Source organism: Somniosus microcephalus, chromosome 5 (genome assembly GCF_052327205.1).
Source record: "Somniosus microcephalus isolate GS21.2 chromosome 5, FLI_Smic_1.0, whole genome shotgun sequence".
In the NCBI taxonomy this organism is placed as follows: Eukaryota; Metazoa; Chordata; class Chondrichthyes; order Squaliformes; family Somniosidae; genus Somniosus; species Somniosus microcephalus.
In genome coordinates this window covers 100,325,580-100,344,354 of record NC_140991.1, presented here as the reverse complement: position 1 = coordinate 100,344,354, position 18,775 = coordinate 100,325,580, and the positions used below count along the sequence as shown (strand labels likewise).

The 18,775-nt window shown below is 43.6% G+C and overlaps 1 protein-coding gene across 6 annotated transcripts in view; it reads right to left on the bottom strand.

Annotated features, from left to right (window-relative positions):
- The window catches only part of ankrd28b (ankyrin repeat domain 28b), a 289,025-nt gene that overhangs the window by 116,170 nt on the left and 154,080 nt on the right, over window positions 1-18,775 (bottom strand). For all 6 annotated transcript variants that reach the window (XM_085988033.1, XM_085988036.1, XM_085988035.1 and 3 more), the window contains 2 exons: window positions 17,644-17,856; window positions 4,444-4,522 (listed from right to left, as the gene is read on the bottom strand). In XM_085988033.1, coding sequence (XP_085844159.1) covers window positions 4,444-4,522; window positions 17,644-17,856 — 292 coding nt within the window. The remainder of the gene's footprint in view (window positions 1-4,443; window positions 4,523-17,643; window positions 17,857-18,775) is intronic.

The window sequence follows — 18,775 nt, the reverse complement described above, 5'->3', positions numbered from 1 at the left end:
CCGGAGATTGTATCAAGAAACAGCTGAGCGCACTGGATACAGCAAGGACTATGGGCCCCGACAACATCCCAGCTGTTGTCCTGAATACTTGTGCTCCAGAACTAGCCACGCTTCTAGCCAAGTTGTTCCAGTACAGCTACAACATTGGCATCTACCCGACAATGTGGAAAATTGCCCAGGTATGCCCTGTCCACAAAAGGCAGGACAAATTTAATCTGGCCAATTACTGCCCTATCAGTCTACTCTCAATCATCAAAGTGATGGAAGGTGTCGTCGACAGTGCTATCAAGCAGCACTTACTCGCTGATAAACTGCTCACTGATGCTCAGTTTGTGTTCTGCCAGGACCACTCAGCTCCAGACCTCATTACAGCCTTGGTCCAAACATGGACAAAAGAGTTGAATTCCAGAGGCGAGGTGAGAGTGAATGCCCTTGACATCAAGGCAGCATTTGACCAACTGTGCCATCAAGGAGCCCTAGTAAAATTGAAGTTGGGGAATTGGGGAGGAAACTCTCCACTAGCTGGAGTCATACCTAGCACAAAGGAAGATGGTTGAGGTTTTTAAGAGGCCAATCATCTCAGCACCAGGACATCGCTGCAGGAGTTCCTCTGGGCAGTGTTCTAGGCCCAATCATCTTCAGCTGCTTCAATGACCTTGCCATCATCATAATTCTGTTCAGTTACATTCGCAACTCCTCAGATAATTAAGCAGTCTGTGCCCGCATGCAGCAAGACTTGGACAACAATCTGGCTTGGGCTGATAAGTGGCAAGTAATATTCACACCACACAAGTGCCAGGCAATGACTATCTCCAACAAGAGAGACTCTAATCACCACCTCCTTAATATTCAATAGTATTATCATTGCCGAATCACCTACCAACATCCTGGGCGTCACCATTGACCAGAATATTAACTGGACCAGCTACATACATACTGTGGCTACAAGAGCAGGTCAGAGGCTGGGTATTCTGCAGCGAGTGACTCACCTCCTGACTCCCCAAAGCCTTTCCACCATCTATAAAGCACAAGTCAGGAGTGTGATGGAATACTCTCCAATTGCCTGGATGAGTGCAACGCCAACAACACTCAAGAAACTAGACACCATCCAGGACAAAGCAGCCTGCTTGATTGGCACCCTATCCATCACCAGTGCACCGTGGCTGCAGTGTGTACCATCTGCAAGATGCACTGCTGCAACTCACCAAGGCTTCTTCGACAGCACCTCCCAAACCCTCGACCTCTACCAACTAGAAGGGCAAGGGCAGCAGGAGCATGGGAACACCATCTAAGTTGCACACCATCCTGACTTGCAAATATATCGCCGTTCCTTCACTGTCGCTGGGCCAAAATCCTGGAACTCCCTCCCTAACAGCACTGTGGGAGTACCTTCACCACAGTGACTGCAGCGGTTCAAGGTGACTCACTGCCACCTTCTGAAGGGCAAGTAAAGTTGGGCAATAATGCTGGCCTTGCCAGCGGCGCCCACATCCCATGAATGAATTAGAAAAAACACATTTGGACTCTCAACACTTGACATTGGTTCTAATAAAATTAATATGGTGAACACTGGATGGGGAAAGAATACATATGGTGGGAGAAATTCTTCAATTGGTGAACAGAAAGCATCATGGCAATGATCCCATTAGAAGAGCTGTTGCTTGAAGCTTGTGGTGGAAAGCTTGGGAACTTGGGCTGTAGCTGTGCAAGTATCTCTCAAGTTAGGTTATTGACCTACTCCCAGGTATCAATTCATCACCATTTTACACTTGATAGCTCAATACCAGAGCTCGTCCCATTTTTTAAAAACAATTTACACATTAGTTGGCATAATGAAGTGGGGCTAGCAAAGAACACTGATATACATACATACAAACATACTTGAGGAGCCTTCAGCCCCGCTACAAATATTAGATTTGGCAAATTAATTCTGTTACTAATGTGAATTCAGCCCCAGTGAAAGCAATGAGTGATGATGGTGACAGCAGCAGCAAGGGCTGCCCTGAGGTTGAGTGGCAAAATTTCACTTCAGTAGCCACACTTTGAAGACTTTTGTCCTGTTTCCAATCAAGAGGCAGTTGTATATATGGTAAAAACCTGACTTGTTCAATACTGGTAGCAGTATGTTAATTTAGATCACTAAAGATCTTGCATCATTGTGTTTGTGGCTTTAAAACTGTACGTCTCTGTGCGTTGACCTGTAATACTGATGATCAATGTGTGTTGTTACATGGTTAGCATGGACCAATGAGATCAGCACAAGTTTTTTTTCTGCTACTTTTATGAGCTTTGTTTTTTTTTTTTTTTTTAAAAACATTCTTGCCTAGTTCCCCCCCCCCAAACCCACCCCCCTCTCTGGACTGCAGCAAATCTCAACTTGCTCAACCTCTGAGGTCTACATGATCTGAACCGTCTCTACCAACTCAGGCTCTATATTTGTCTGACAAATCTGATTGAATTTTTCGAGGGGGTGACTAGGTGTGTGGATGAGGGAAATGCTGTGGATGTGGTTTACATGGACTTCAGTAAAGCTTTTGACAAAGTCCCGCATAGGAGACTGGTCAAGAAGGTAAGAGCCCATGGGATCCAGGGTGCCTTGGCGCGTTGGATCCTAAACTGGCTGAGTGGCAGGAGGCAGAGGGTGATGGTCGAAGGTTGCTTGTGTGACTGGAAGCCTGTGTCTAGTGGGGTACCTCAGGGATCGGTGCTGGGTCCCTTGCTGTTTGTGATCTACATAAATGATTTGGATGAGAATGTAAAAGGTATGCTCAGTAAGTTCGCAGATGACACGAAAATTGGTGGGGTGGTAAATTGTGAGGAGGAAAGCCTCAGGCTACAGGAAGATATAAACGAGTTGGTCAGATGGGCGGAAAAGTGGCAAATGGAATTTAACCCTGAAAAGTGCGAGGTGATGCATTTTGGACGGACAAATAAGGCAAGGGAGTACACAATGAGTGGTAGGACCCTAGGAAGTACAGAGGGTCAGAGGGACCTTGGTGTGCATGTACATAGATCCCTGAAGGCAGCGGAACAGGTAGATAAGGTGGTTAAAAAGGCATATGGGATACTTGCCTTCATTAGCCGAGGCATAGAATATAAGAGCAGGGAGGTTATGATGGAGCTGTACAAAACGCTGGTGAGGCCACAGCTGGAGTACTGTGTGCAGTTCTGGTCGCCTCACTATAGGAAGGATGTGATTGCTTTAGAGAGGGTGCAGAGAAGATTCACCAGGATGTTACCTGGGATGGAGCGCCTCAGCTATGAAGAAAGACTAAACAGGCTGGGGTTGTTTTCATTGGAGCAAAGAAGGCTGAGGGGGGACCTGATTGAGGTGTACAAAATGATGAGGGGCATAGATAGGGTAGATAAAGAGGAACTTTTCCCCTTAGTAGGGGGGTCAATAACAAGGGGGCATAGATTCAAGGTAAGGGGCAGGAGATTTAGAGGGGATTTGAGGAGGATCTTTTTCACCCAGAGGGTGGTTGGAATCTGGAACTCTCTGCCTGAAAGGGTGGTAGAGGCAGGAACCCTCACAACATTCAAAAAGCATTTGGATGAGCACTTGAAATGCCATTGCATACAAGGCTATGGACCAAATGCTGGAAAATGGGATTAGACTGGACAGGGATTGATGGACGGCGCAGACACGATGGGCCGAAGGGCCTCTTTCTGTGCTGTAAAACTCTATGACTCTATTTAACCCAGCTTCTCTGCCCTGCCTGATTCCAACTTTCAGGCCCCAATCTTATTCCTCTGCCCTGCTCAGCTTTGATTCCAAACTCTTTTGTTTGCCCTTTCTGACCTAGCTCTACCTCGTGCTTCTTCCCTGCCTGATCTCTGTCTGTTCCAGCACTAACTCAACCTGCCATCTTGTCGGACCCCTGACCCGAATGGCATCTTCCCAGCTACCAGACCCTGAATGGCATGCAATATATTGTTCCACCTCCCTGCTATTACCTCCCAGCTTATAGCCTCCAGCCTGACTATATTTTCTCACCACGTGTTTCTGCTGTTGCCAATGACAGTAAGCCACAAGTGATGCCACAAGAGATCTACTCGTGTCAGTATATAAGGACAGGTTCACAATTTATAGTTTAGATTTTGGTCATCCTAATTTCTGATGAAAGGCTGAAATACAATTGTCCATTTTTTCAGGTTTGTCCAACATAATTTTCAAATATATATAAATTATATCGTCAATCTCAATACTGGTAGGTGAAAATGGTTACATTAGAGCAACATTTTGATAAATAGAAGATTCCCAAACCTCCCAGCAAATTAAGAAACTAATATTAAATTCCCACATTTTATCTCTCAAGTGGTTGAAGCAAGACATGAGTCAATTTTCTCTAAAATTAGATATCAATCAAAGAACAATTTAAACGTATAGAGGAAGATTATATGGGCAGCTAAATAACTGGTTTAATGAAATAGGTCAGTTACCATTCTGGATGATGGTCTGTGACCGTGAGAATCTGCCATGAATTGCTGTCATGTGCAATGGAGTCTTCCCATCTTTACTCTAAAACAGAATTAAATCATATATAGGTTATCACTGTGGCAACACTATATCAACATATAACTTGTACGATCTACTTTTCCATTATGACAAAGTCTCTAAATGCCACTTACCATAGAGAACGACTGAAAAATCAAAACTGACAAGTTATGTATGCTTTACACTCTTTAGAAACAAATGTCATTTTTTTTTTTTTAAACTATGCCACACTGGAGAGTTAGCCCCTCAATAATCCATGCAATGTACTCACTCAACCAAAAGCGATGGTGTTCAATGATCAAGACAGCTCAATGTGCAACTCATCCATAAGAGGGACCCTTAAGTAGGTCAGTCATTCCACATGAGCAGTTTCTAGGTTCTACTACACACCATCAGGACCTACATTTCTAGGTCATATTGTCTTTTACTATGAACAGATTTACATTCATATTACTGAATTTTATTTCCATCACTTCCACTACACTGAAGACGCTGCCATCTAATCAAAATAAAAGCCTGTAAGTATACATATGCATATATACCATACCACTAAACTATCAGGATATTTATTTGAAGAGAGTGATGCAGTTAAAGAAGAACTGACGAACAGCATATTCATATTGGTCTGAAGAGCAGGAAATTATAAGCAGAATTTTAAAAAGCCAATAGAAGGACAAAACTTTGATCTAGAACTCTTATATTCTTCATACATTTAGCTACTTATAAAGGCAAGAGGTATCAATGACAGAGAATTAAATCTTTCTACTCTATAACAAGCAATTTTTCATAGCGCTGTTCCTATAGTGTGCCACTGAAATGCAATCCTGCCTCAAAAGAACACACCCTGCTACATCAATATAACATTATATTTTCAATACCCCTCAGAGCTGAGACGACCAAAATAGTGGAACTAAGTTAGTGCAAAGGGCCAAGCCTAGAAACCTCAACTGAGGGAGAGTGTTGGATCTATACTCAATCCACTTTCTGCATTCCTGGATCAAAATTTTGCACTGGCTAGTGGGTGGTCTTTAATTGTCCAAAGTGTGTAAATCTTTCAGTATCTAAACATTCCTCGAGTTAACTACAGAGTAAGAATCATTCAAGTCTTGAGATCTGGTGAATAAGGCAGAGATTATAGGAGGTGATACAGTTAGATAGGATATCTTCTCAAGGACAATTAGGGGTGGGCAATAAATGCTAGCCTTGCCAGCGACGCCCACATCCCATAAAAACAAATTAAAAAAATAAAAAATAACTATATAAGGAGGTAGTACCAAAAGAGTAGATTGAACGCCAGGGGCTGATGGCATGCATCCAAGAATGCCGAGTAAAGTCAGAGAGAAAAGAGCAGAGGCCCACCACAACCATCACTGGAAATGAAAGTTGTTGCGGAGGACTTGAGGGTTGCCAATATAACAGCTCTATTCAGGAAGAGAGAAAGGTATACCCAGGTAGTTGTAGATCAGTCAGCCTAACATCAGTAGTGACCAAGGTTCCAGGGGCCATAAGGAGTGGACCTGGAAGGAGTCAGCAGCAGAAAATAAAGAGCACGGGAGGCAGAGGACAGCGGACCTGGAAGGAGTCGACAGCAGCGGAGGAGGCCGATACAAATCCGGCGAATTCCAAAAGAACAGCAAAATCAAGGAGTGACATCACAGGACAGGAGGCAGGTGATTGGTGGGCGACTATTAGCGTTTTATTCTCTCTAACCTAACTAGATAAATGAATTAATATAACTATAAATAATCATGTGAATAAAGACTTTAACTAAGAGCGATAATGGTAGGCCAGACTTTTAAGACTCTTAGTCAAAGTTTATTTCTGTAAGTTAGTTAATGGTCAAATAAATAGAGGCATGGCAGGGCACCGCAGTCCTGTGGAATGCACATCCTGTGCCATGTGGGAAATCCAAGATACTGACCATGTCCTGGACAACCACGTGAGCAGGAAGTGTCGCTGGCTGGAAGAGCTCGAGCTCCGGGTTTTGGAGCTTGAGCAGCAGCTGGCGTCATTGCGATGCATCCGTGAGGCTGAGAGCTTCGTGGATAGCACGTTTCAGGAAGTGGTCACCCCGCAGCATAACAGTGTGCAGGCAGAGAGTCAATGGGTGACCATCAGACAGACAAGGAGGACTAGGCAGGTGCAGGAATCCCCCAAATGCATCTCGCTCTCTAACCAGTATTCAGTACTGGTGATGGTTCCTCTGGGGAGTATAGCCAGAGCCAAGTCCACAGCACCACGAGTGGCTTAGCTGTACAGGAGAGGAAGGAGGAAGCTCGGGAAGGCAATAACGGTAGGGGATTCGATTGTTAGGGGAACAGACAGACATTAATGTGGCCGCAGACATGATTCCAGGGTCGTGGATGTCACTGAGTGGTTGCAGAACATTCTGAGGAGGGGGGAGAAAGAGGGTGAATAGCCAGAGGTCACGCTCCATATCAGTACCAATGACATAGGTAAAAAAGGGATGAGGTCCTGCAGGCAGATATTAGGGAGCTAGGAAAGAGATTAAAAAGCAGGATCTCAAGGTAGTAATCTCTGGATTACTCCCTGTGCCACGAGCTAGTGAATATAGAAATAGGACAATAGAGCAGTTGAATGCAGGGCTGGAGAAATGGTGCAGAAGGGAGGGCTTCAAATTCCTGGGACATTAAGACCAGTTCTGGGAGAGGTGGAACGGTTCGCACCTCAAACAGAGCCAGAACCAATGTCCTCGGTTGCGGGGGGGGGGGGGGGGGGGGGGGGAGTTGCTAGTACTGTTGGGGAGGGTTTAAACTAATTTGGCAGGGGGTTTGGCACCAGGATGTAGTATTAGAAAGGAGAAAAAGTGCACAAAGGATGGGGAAAGACCAATAGTACTAGAGTAAAAAATAATATTGTATTAGGTGGGGTCAGACTAAGAGATAATACAAAAAGGTCTAAGACGGGTTTATAGTGTATGTGTGTAAATGCATAAAGTGTGGTAAATAAGGTTGGTAAGCTGCAGGCGCAAATAGACACATGGGAATATGATGTCGTGGTGATAACGGAGATCAGGCTCAAAAAAGGGCAGGATTGGGTTTTAAATATTCCTGGATTTAAGGTGTTCAGGAAAGAAAGGGAAGGAGGGAATTGACAGTACTGGTTAAGGAGAATGTTAGTGATAGAGAGAGGATGTTATGGAGGGCTCAAGGGCAGAATCTATTTGGTTAGAGTGAAGAAATAATAGAGGTGCCATTACACTACTAGGTGTATTCTATAGGCCACCAACTAGTGGGAAAGATATAGAGGAGCAAATTTGCAGGGAAATTACAGAGAGGTGCAAGAACTATAGAGTTGTAATAATGGGGGACTTCAATTATCCTAATATAGACTGGGGTAGTAATAGTGTAAAGGGCAGGGATGGGGAAGAATCTCTGAAGTGTGTTCAGGAGAACTTTCTTGATCAGTACATTTCCAGCCCAACAAGGAACAAAGCATTGCTGGATCTGGTTCTGGGGAATGAGGTGGGTCAAGTGGACCAAGTGTCAGTAGGGGAATATTTAGGGAACAGTGATCATAGTATAAGGTTTAGATTAGCTATGGAAAAGGACAGGGAGCAATCTAGAGTAAAAATACTTAATTGGAGGAAGGCCAATTTCAGTGGATTGAGAATGATTTCATTTTACCTGGGCCAGATTCAAAGATTGGCAGGCAAAACTGTAATCGAACAATGGGTACAATCGAGGTACATTCCCAAGAGGGGGAAAGGTAGGGCAACTAAAGCCAGGGCTCCCTGGATGACAAAAGAGATAGAGAGCAAGATGAAGCAGAAAAAAGAGCGCGTATGACAGATGTCAAGGTGAGAATCAGGCTGAATATAGAAAGTTCAGATGGGAACTGAAAAAGGAAATAAGAGGAGCAAAGAGTGTATGAGAATAGATTGGCAGCTAACATAAAAGGGAATTCAAAAGACTTCTATAGGCATATAAATAATAAACAGGTAGTAAGAGGAGCGGTGGGGCCGAATAGGGTCCAAAAACGAGACCTACGCATGGAAGTAGAGGGCATGGCTGAGGTGCTAAATGAGTACTTTCCATCGGTCTTCACCAAGGAAGATGCTGCCAAAGTCACAGAATCACAGAAACCCCACAGTGCAGATAGAGGCCATTTCAGCCCATCGAGCCTGCACCGACACATATCCCACCCAATCCCCGTAACCCCTACACCAACACATATCCCACCCTATCCCCGTAACCCCACGTATTTAATCATAGTGAAAGAGGAGGTAGCGGAGATACTGGATGAGATAAAAATTGTTAAAGAGGAGGTACTAGAAAGGCTGTCTGAACTTAAAGTTGATAAGTCACCAGGGCAGGATGAGATGCATCCTAGAATGCTGAGGGAGGTTAAGGAGGAAATCGCAGAGGTACTCGCCATAATCTTCCAATCCTCCTTAGTTACGGGGGTGGTGCCAGAGGACTGGAGAATTGCAAATGTTACACCCTTGTTCAAAAAAGGGTGTAAGGATAAATCCAGCAATTACAGGCCAGTCAGTTTAACCTCGGTAGTAGGGACGCTTTTGGTAACGATAATCAGGGACAAAGTTAACAGCCACTTGGACAAGTGTGGATTAATTAAGGAATGCCAGTATGGATTTGTTAAAGGCAAATCATGTTTAACTAACTTGATCGAGTTTTTTGATGAGGTAACAGAAGAGGGTTGATGAGGGCAATGCGGTTGATGTGATGCATATGGACTTCCAAAAGGCGCTTGATAAAATGCCACATAATAGGCTTACCAGCAAAGTTGAAGTCCATGGAATAAAAGGGACAGTGGCTGCATGGATACGAAATTGTGACAGGAAACAGAGTAGTGGTGCACAGTTGTTTTCCAGACTGGAGGAAGGTATACAGTGGTGTTCCCCAGGAGTTGGTACTAGGACCACTGCTTTTTTTGATATATATTAATGACTTGGACTTGGGAGTACAGGGCACAATTTCAAAATTTGCAGATGACACAAAACCTGGAAGTACAGGAAACTTTGTGCTATCCGGCACCCACGGGACCGAGCTGCTGCCGTTGCCTCAAAACTTCCGTACTCTCCAGAGTTAATGTTGAGAGATACGGAGATTCTCATCTCCGTATTTGACAACAAACACTGTTGCTTAGCAACAGCTTCTAAACACTCGGGTGTGGCCCTAAAGCTCTGTAGCTGAAGCTGTTGCTATAGCTACAGACCTTGCACAGCTTGACTGTTCAAACAAAGCAAAAAAAAAAAACAAAGAATAAAAAACGGCTGCTGATTTTTGCCGGTGGCTCCAGATTGCCGGATAGCTCACCTCCGGATAGCACAAAGTTTCCTGTATAGTGAACAGTGAGGAGGATAGTGATAGACTTCAAGCAGACAGACAGGCTGGTGAAATGGGCGGACACATGGCAGATGAAATTTAACGCAGAAAAGTGCAAAGTGATACATTTTGGCAGGAAGAACGAGGAAAGGCAATATAAACTAAAGGGTACAATCCTAAAGTGGGTGCATGAACAGAGAGACCTGGGGGGTATATGTGCACAAATCGTTGAAGGTGGCAAGGTAGGTTGAGAAAGCAGTTAAAAAAACATACAGGATACTGGGCTTCAAATAGAGGCAGAGTACAAAAGCAAGGAAGTTATGGTGAACCTTTATAAAACACTGGTTCAGCCTCAACTGGAGTATTGTGGCCAATTCTAGGTACTTTAGGAAAGATGTGAAGGCCTTAGAGAGGGTGCAGAAACGAGAATGATTCCCAGGATGAGGGACTTCAGTTACATGGATAGACGAGAGAAGCTGGGGTTGTTCTCCTTAGAGCAGAGAAGCTTGAGAGGAGATTTGATAGAGGTGTTCAAAATCATGAGGGGTGTAGATAGAGAGAAACTGTTCCCATTGGTGGAAGGTTCGAGAACCAGAGGACACAGATTCAAGGTGATTGGCAAAAGAACCAAAGGCAACATGAGGAAAAACATTTTTACGTAGCGAGTGGTTCGGATCTGGAATGCACTGCCTGAAAGGGTGGTGGAGGCAGATTCAATCATGGCTTTCAAAAGGGAATTGGATAAGTACCTGAAGGAAAAAAATTTGCAGGGCTACAGGAAAGGGCGGGGGTGGGCAAGTGGGACTAGCTGAAGTGCTCTTGCAGAGAGCCAGCACGGGCTCGGTGGGCCAAATGGCCTCTTTCTATGCTGCAACCATTCTTTGATTCTATAATATAGAATAAAATAAATACACATTTAGAAAGACGTGACTTAATCAAGATCAGCCAGTATGGAATTGTAAAAGGCAAATCATGTCAGAGAAATTTGATGAGTTCTTTGAAGAAATTCTGGAGTGTACTAATAAAGGAAATCCATAGAAACATAGAAGATAGGAGCAGGAGTAGGCCATTCGGCCCCTCGAGCTTGCTCCGCCATTCAAAGAGATCATGGCAGATCATCCAAATTCAGTACCCTGTCCCTGCCTTCTCCCCATATCCCTTGATCCCTTTAGCTTTAAGAAATATATCCAACTCCTTCTTGAATATATTTAATGAACCGCCCTCTGTGGCAGAGAATTCCACAGGTTCACCACTCTCTGGGTGAAGAAATTCCTCCTCATTTCAGTCCTAAATGGCTTACCCCTTATCCTTAGACTATGACCCCTGGTTCTGGACTCCCCGGCCATTGGAAACATCCTTCCTGCATCTAGTCTGTCCAGGCCTGTCAGAATTTTATAGGTTTCGATGAGATCCCCTCTCAATCTTCTAAACTCCAGTGAGGATAAGCCCATTCGACACAAACTCTCCTCATACGTCATTCCTGCCATCCCAGGTATCAGCCTGGTGAATCTTCGCTGCACTCCCTCCATGGCAAGAACGTCCTTCCTCAGATAAGGCGACCAAAACGGCACACAATACTCAAGGTGCGGTCTCACCAAGGCCCTGTACAACTGCAGCAAGACATGCTTGTTCCTGTACTCAAACCCTCTTGCTACGAAGGCCAACATACCATTTGCCTTCTTAACCGCCTGCTGCACCTGCATGCTTACCTTCAGCGACTAGTGCACAAGGACACCCAGGTATCTTTGCACTTCCCCTTCTCCCAATCTATTGCCATTCAAATAATAGTCTGCCTTCCTGTTTTTGCCACCAAAGTGGATAACCTCACATTTATCCACATTATAGTGCATTTGCCATGTTTCTGCCCAATCACCCAACCTGTCCAAATCGTACTGGAGTTTCACGACATCCTCCTCACAGCATACCCTCCCACCCAGCTTTGTGTCGTCTGCAAATTTTGAGATATTACATCCAATTCCCTCGTCCAGATCATTAATATATATTGTGAACAGCTGGGGTCCTAGGACCGATCCTTGCGGTACCCCACTAGTCACTGCCTGCCGCTCGGAAAACGACCCGTTTATTCCAACTCTTTGCTTTCTATCCGCCAACCAGTTCTCTATCCAAGTCAATACCTTGCCCCCAATCCCATGTGCCTTAATTTTGCACGCTAACCTCTTATGCGGGACCTTATCGAAAACCTTCTGAAAGTCCAAATATACCACATCCACTGGTTCTCCCTTATCAATTTTACCAGTTACATCCTCAAAAAATTCCAGTAGGCTAGTCAAGCACGATTTACCTTTTGTAAATCCATGTTGACTTTGTCCGATCCCGTCACTGCTTGCCAAGTGCTCTGCTATTACATCTTTTATAATGGACTCTAGCATTTTCCCCACTACCAATGTCAGGCTTACCGGTCTATAATTCCCCGCTTTTTCTCTACCACCTTTTTTGATTAGTGGGGTAACATTAGCTACCCTCCAATCCATGGGTGCTGTTCCAGAGTCTATCGAGTTCTGGAAGATGACCAGCAATGCATCTACTATTTCTAGGGCCACTTCCTTAAGTACCCTAGGATGTAGATTATCAGGCCCTGGGGATTTATCAGCCTTCAGTCCCATCAATTTTCCTAACACCATTTCCCTACAAATACTGATTTCTTTCAGTTCCACCCTTCCATCAGACCCTATGTTCCTCGGCATCTCTGGGAGGTTATTTGTGTCCTCCTTTGTGAAGACGGTACCAAAATATGTATTTAGTTGTTCCCCATTATAAATTCCCCTGATTCTGACTGCAAGGGACCTACGCTTGACTTGACCAATCTTTTTCTCTTCACATATCTATAAAAGCTTTTACAGTCAGTTTTTATGTTCCCTGAAAGCTTACTCTCATATTCTATTTTCCCCATCTTAATTAATCCCTTTGCCCTCCTTTGTTGAATCCTAAACTGCTCCCAATCCTCAGGATTATTGCTTTTTCTGGCCAATTTATATGTCCTCTCCTTGGATCTTATGCTATCCCTAATTTCCCTTGTTAGCCACAGTTGAGTCACCTTTTTTGTTTTATTTTTATGCCAAACTGGGATGAACAAATTCTGTAGTTCATCCATTCGGTCTTTGAATGTTTGCCATTGCCTATCCACCGTCAACCCTTTGAGTGACATTCCCCAATCTATCCTACCCAAATGCAGTGGTTATTGTTTATATGAATTTGCAAAAAAAGTGTTTGAAATGGTGTTGCCTCGGATGCTTGTTGATAAACATTTTTTGTATTTGTTTATGGGATGTGGGCGTCGCTGGCAAAGCCAGCATTTATTGCCCATCCCCAATTGCCCTCGAGAAGGTGGTGGTGAGCCACTTTCTTGAACCGCTGCAGTCCGTGTGGTGAAGGTATTACCACAGTGCTGTTAGGGAGGAAGTTCCAGGATTTTGACCCAGCAGTTAAGGTGCACATGGATGTGAAGTTGGCTAAAGGACAAATCAGAGATCAGTGGTTAATGGATGTTTTCTACTTTTCTCAGAAATGGAAAACATCACTCGGAGTGGTCAGACTGTACTATATGGATCATATGGTCCAGCGCTTACGTTTACATTAACTCTTCCACTTCGAATAGGTCCAGAGAAAATTCCTATTCCCTAAACAAAATAGCGTGACTTTTTTTTTTAATGTTCACACAAACTTTGTTGATGACTTGGTGGGTAAATTTAAAGTGGATAGAGATTTATCACTAGGATATACGAACCAGAAAGTCACAAGTTTAATTCAAATCTATGCTGCATTCGATAATCTCAGGGTAGCAGATTTTATAAAATTGAGAAACTGGTGAAGGGCCAAGGCCCATAGTACAGGTCACTACCAAAGCTAAAAAGAAAACACAAGGTAAATAAGAAAGTAACAGCTGCAATGTCAAGCTTGGATTTTAAAAGTTTGAAGACTGTATGAAAGGAAGACAGAGGGTGGTAAGGACTTCCACAGGCTTGAGATGCTGGGAAAGAATGAACTAGAATAGGAGACTTTGCAAAGACAGTTGATTCCAGCATAGGAATTATGAGGAGCAGTAGTTCTAATCCATGTGCCTGCCCTGTTCCCATATGACAAGTCAATCAGGTGCCAGTGTGATATGTGATGGGTGCACACTAGACACAAGACTGAGATTAAATCAGATGTCAGTTTTGGTTCAGTGGTAGCACTCCTGCCTCTATCAGGTCATTTGTTCAAGCACATGATCTAGACTGGCACCTCACTGCAGAGCTGCTGCACTGTCAGAGATGCTGTCTTTCAGTGGATGTCAAAGATCCCATGGAACTATTCAAAAAGCAGGGAAGTTCCCCATGAGTCCTGGCCAACATTTATCCCTCAACCAATATTAAAAACCGATTATCTGGTCATTTATCTTATTACTATTTGTGGATCTTGGCTGCCACATTTCTTGGTTCAAATTGGCTGCTGCATTTCCCTACATTACAACAGTGAACATTAATGAAGAAATAAATTGATTTGTTGTGAATTGCTTTGAGACATCCTGAGATTATGAAAGCTGTTATATAAATGCAAGTTCTTTCTTTTTCAATCTATTGGACTGACTTTAAAAGAAAGACCAGTTCATTTTGTTTTTAAATATAACCAAATAAAAACTATGAAAACTGGTGTAGTTTAGAATCTCAATCTTTCCATCTCTGGGACCCAGGTTTTAATTCAGTTCAGACTACAGATTCAAGTCTTGTCCCTCTGTTCACTGTAATGGACCGAACATTAGTTTAGAGTGTGTTTGAGCATTTTCAATCGAGTTTCCACTGAGAATTGCTTCATAGGACAAAACCTCAACACAAACTGACATAACCAATCAGCTATTGGGGGAATGGAAAATTGACACCGGTAGAATGAAGAGGTCCTTCAAAGGTTGGGGTTGAGACAGTGTTGTGGTACGGTGAAAGGAGCATTTTTCTGCATCAATTCTGCACTACATTCAACCAGGGAAAATTCAATGAAGAAACTGGGTGCTAAAATTTAAAAAAGTATTCCATTCCCCAGTACCGACATTCTTTATGGAAGCAACAGAAGCACTTATTTCTTTTAAATGTAGAATTTTCAAATTGAGGTGTAGCCAATGAATTGACAAATATATTTTTAGAAAATTATACAAGGTAGGAGGTAGGTAAGTGGAACTTAATGTGGGATAGGATAGAGGAAGCACTGGATGAGTTAAGTTCGAGGGGTAAGAGCTGAGGATAGCATTAGAGAAATCAAGGTGGAGTACAGTTTCAGTTTTGGTGGAGCTGTGGTTGTAATGGAGGAAGGTCATCTTAGAAGTGGACATCATGGCGATGGACTGCATATGGGGCTTGAAGCTCAGCTCAGGGCCAAATGGGATGTTGTGGCTGCACACAGCTGGTTTCAGTTTGAGCAAGGGGAAGGAGTTGAGAGGCTAAGATGTGGCCTTTTTGGCAAGAGCCAAACAGAATGTCAGTTGGGGCTGAGAAAGTTCTAGGTGATCCATGACAGTGGCAAACAAGCATAACATGCATCAGTCATGGAGTTGAGGATCGCAATACAGAGGTTAAGCTGGGTGGTCCCACATTTACAGTTAACATTGCTGATGGGGAGCTCACAGTTGAGAACCAGGAGGGAGCCAAGGGTGGAATCTCAAAGCATGGCAAGGTCAGTGTGTGGACACTGGAGAAGAATCCATTTTGGCAGCTGCACTGGCTACATAGAATTTACAGCACAGAAACAGGCCATTCATCCCAACTAGTCTATACCGGTGTTTGTGCACCTCACGAGCCTCCTCCAACCCCTCTTCATCTAACATTATCTGCATATCCTTCTATTCCTTACTCCCTCACATGATTATCTAACTTCTCCTTAAATGCATCTATGCTATTCGCGTCAACTACTCCTGTGGTAGCAAGTTCCACACTCTTACCACTCTTTGGGTGAAGAAGTTTCGGTAGAATTCCCTATTGGATTTATTGGTGACCATCTTATATTTATGGCCCCTATCTTTGGTCTTCCCCCCCACAAGTGGAAACATCTTCTCTACGTTACTTTCGCTTTTCTAGAGAAAAGAACCCCAGCCTGTTCAGCCTTCACTGATCAGTATAACCTCTCCGTTCTGGCATCATCTTTGTAATTCTTTTTTGCACCTTCTCCAGTGCCTCTCTACCCTTTTTATACTATGGAGACCAGAACTGTGCACAGTACTCCAAGTGTGGCCTAACCAAGGTTCGATACAAGTTTAACATAACTTCTCTGCTTTTCAATTCTATCCCTCCAGAAATGAACCCCAGTGCTTTGCTTGTTTATGGCCTTATTAACCTGCATCACTACATTTAGTGATTTGTGTATCTGTATCCCTAGATTACTTTGCTCCTCTACCCCATTTAAACTCTAATTTTCCAAGTAGTATGTAACCTCCTTATTTTTCCTACCAAAATGCAACACCTCAGCTACATTAGCTGAAATGCTGTTTACGGAGGTCACGGACCATCATCAAAGACCCTACCCACCCCAGCCACAGTCTGTTCGCCCTCCTGCCATCTGGGAGACGCTACAGATGCATTCGCACCCGTACGACCAGATTTAGGAACAGCTTCTTTCCCAGGGCTGTCATCCTACTGAATTCCACAAATAAAATCTAAAGCCTGCACATCTGCCAATGCACTTTATTATGGTTATGTTTATGTTAATGTATTACAAGCCAAATGTATGTTGAATGTTTAAATGTCTTAATCTAAATGTACACTCTCGGGAGCCGCAAGCCCACATTTCGTTGTACTGCACTTGTGTACTAACAATGACAATAAAGTTGATTATTATTATTATGTAGGAATGGAAGCAAGAGTAGGTGGTGCCACAGGAGGAGAAGCAGTGGAGCAGGATGAAATTGTCAACCATGCCAAAGACTGCTGCGGGGTCAAGTAGGGTAAAAGGCCTTTCACGACCACCGGCCGTCTCAAAGCGCTTTACAGCCAATTTGCACACAGCAACATCCCACAAACAGCAATGTGATAATGACCAGATAATGTTTTTGTTATGTTGGTTGAGCGATAAGTATTGGCCAGGACACCGGGGATAACTTCTCTACTCTTCGAAATAGTGCCATGGGATCTTTTACATCCACCTGAGAGAGCAGACGGGGCCTCGGTTTAACATCTCCCTCAGCACTGCACTGGAGTGTCAGCCTAGCTCAAGTTCCTGGACCCACAACCTTCTGACTCAGAGGCGAGTGTGCTACTAACTGAGCCACAGCTGACGCATATTAAATAGGCACTGGTGGGAAAGGTGGACACAGAGTTGTGTGGTGGTAATGTGCTTAAGGACCTTGTAAAGGAAAAGGAGGATAGAGATGACATGTTTGGAGAAGATAGAGAGGCTGAGGGAAACTTATGAAATTTTAGCTGACCCATTGCGGATTCCAAAACAGGCACAATTGCTGCTTAATATTTATCATAAAACACATTAAGCCATATATCGATTAGCCATGTTTTAAAGGGAAATTATATGAAATATGCTTTCAACTGACAAACCCGGTGTCCTTCTGTCACAACCTCAACCAGAACCAAAGACCGAAACTTGCAGTTAACTTTTACAGATGTTAACTCTGAAACGTGGAAGCTAATAATTTATAATTAGGTCATCTGCTCCACCAGGGAAAACATTTAAGTACAAAAATTAAATCAACAAATCTACTCATCATAGGGAGAGGGAGATGAATGTCATTGCTGCCAAAAATTAAAATGTCACATAATCCATTTACTTCAACCCAGTTCTCAGTATTACAAATTTGGGGAATTTTATTTTCATTTACTGACAATAGATGCATCTATCCCTTACCTTAATGTTCACTTCAGCTCCATTACTGACCAACAGCTCTAAACACAGTGCACCGTGTGTTGAAGCAGCAGCAAAGTGCAGTGGGGTGAAGCCCTTCTCATTCACTTGGTTGACATTTGCTCCACAGTCAATGAGCTCATTCACAACTACATCCTGGCCATTGTAACAGGCCACATGGAGAGGGGTATTTCCATATGCATTTGGTTCATTAATCTGTGGAAGTACATAACAGTAAATGGACACAAGACTACACACAGATTTTATTAGCATTGCTAATAAAATTCAAGAATTCTACAAAGAACAAGTCTAAAGATCCAGAGACATGCCCACAAAGTTTTCAAATTAATGCCAACATTCTTGACTATCAGCAAAATTGTTTAGCAATTCATCGTGTTGAGCAATGAATTGCTATACACAATTTTGCTGATAGTCAAGAATGTTGGCATTAATTTTAAAACTTTTAAATTAATTTACAAACATGGACTTCATTATCTGAGGAGTTGTGAATGGAACTGAACGCTGTGCAAGCATCAGCAACATCCCCACTTCTGACCTTATGATGGAGGAAAGGTAATTCATGAAGCAGCTGAAGATGGTTGGGCACTGCCCTGAGGAACTCCTGCAGCAATGTCCTGGGGCTGAGATGATTGGCCTCCAACAATCACAACCATCTTCCTTTGTGCTAGGTATGACTCCAGCCAGTGGAGAGTTTCCCCGACTCCCATTGACTTCAATTTTACTCGGGCTCCTTAATACCACACTCAGTCAAATGCTGCCTTGTCACTCTCATCTCTGGAATTCAGCTCTTTTGTCCATGTTTGTACCAAGGCTGTAATGTAATGAGATCTGGAGCAGAGTGGTCCTGGCAGAACCCAAACTGAGCATTGGTAAGCAGGTTATTGGTGAGTAAGTGCCACTTAATAGCACGGTCAACAACACCTTCCATCACTTTGCTGATGATTGAGAGTAGACTGATGGGGTAATTGGCCAGATTGGATTTGTCCTGCTTTTTGTGGACAGGACATACCTGGGCAGTTTGCCACATTGTCGGGTAGATGTCAGCGTTGTAGCTGTACTGGAACAGCTTGGCGAGAGGCGCGGCTAGTTCTGGAGCACAAGTCTTCAGCACAAT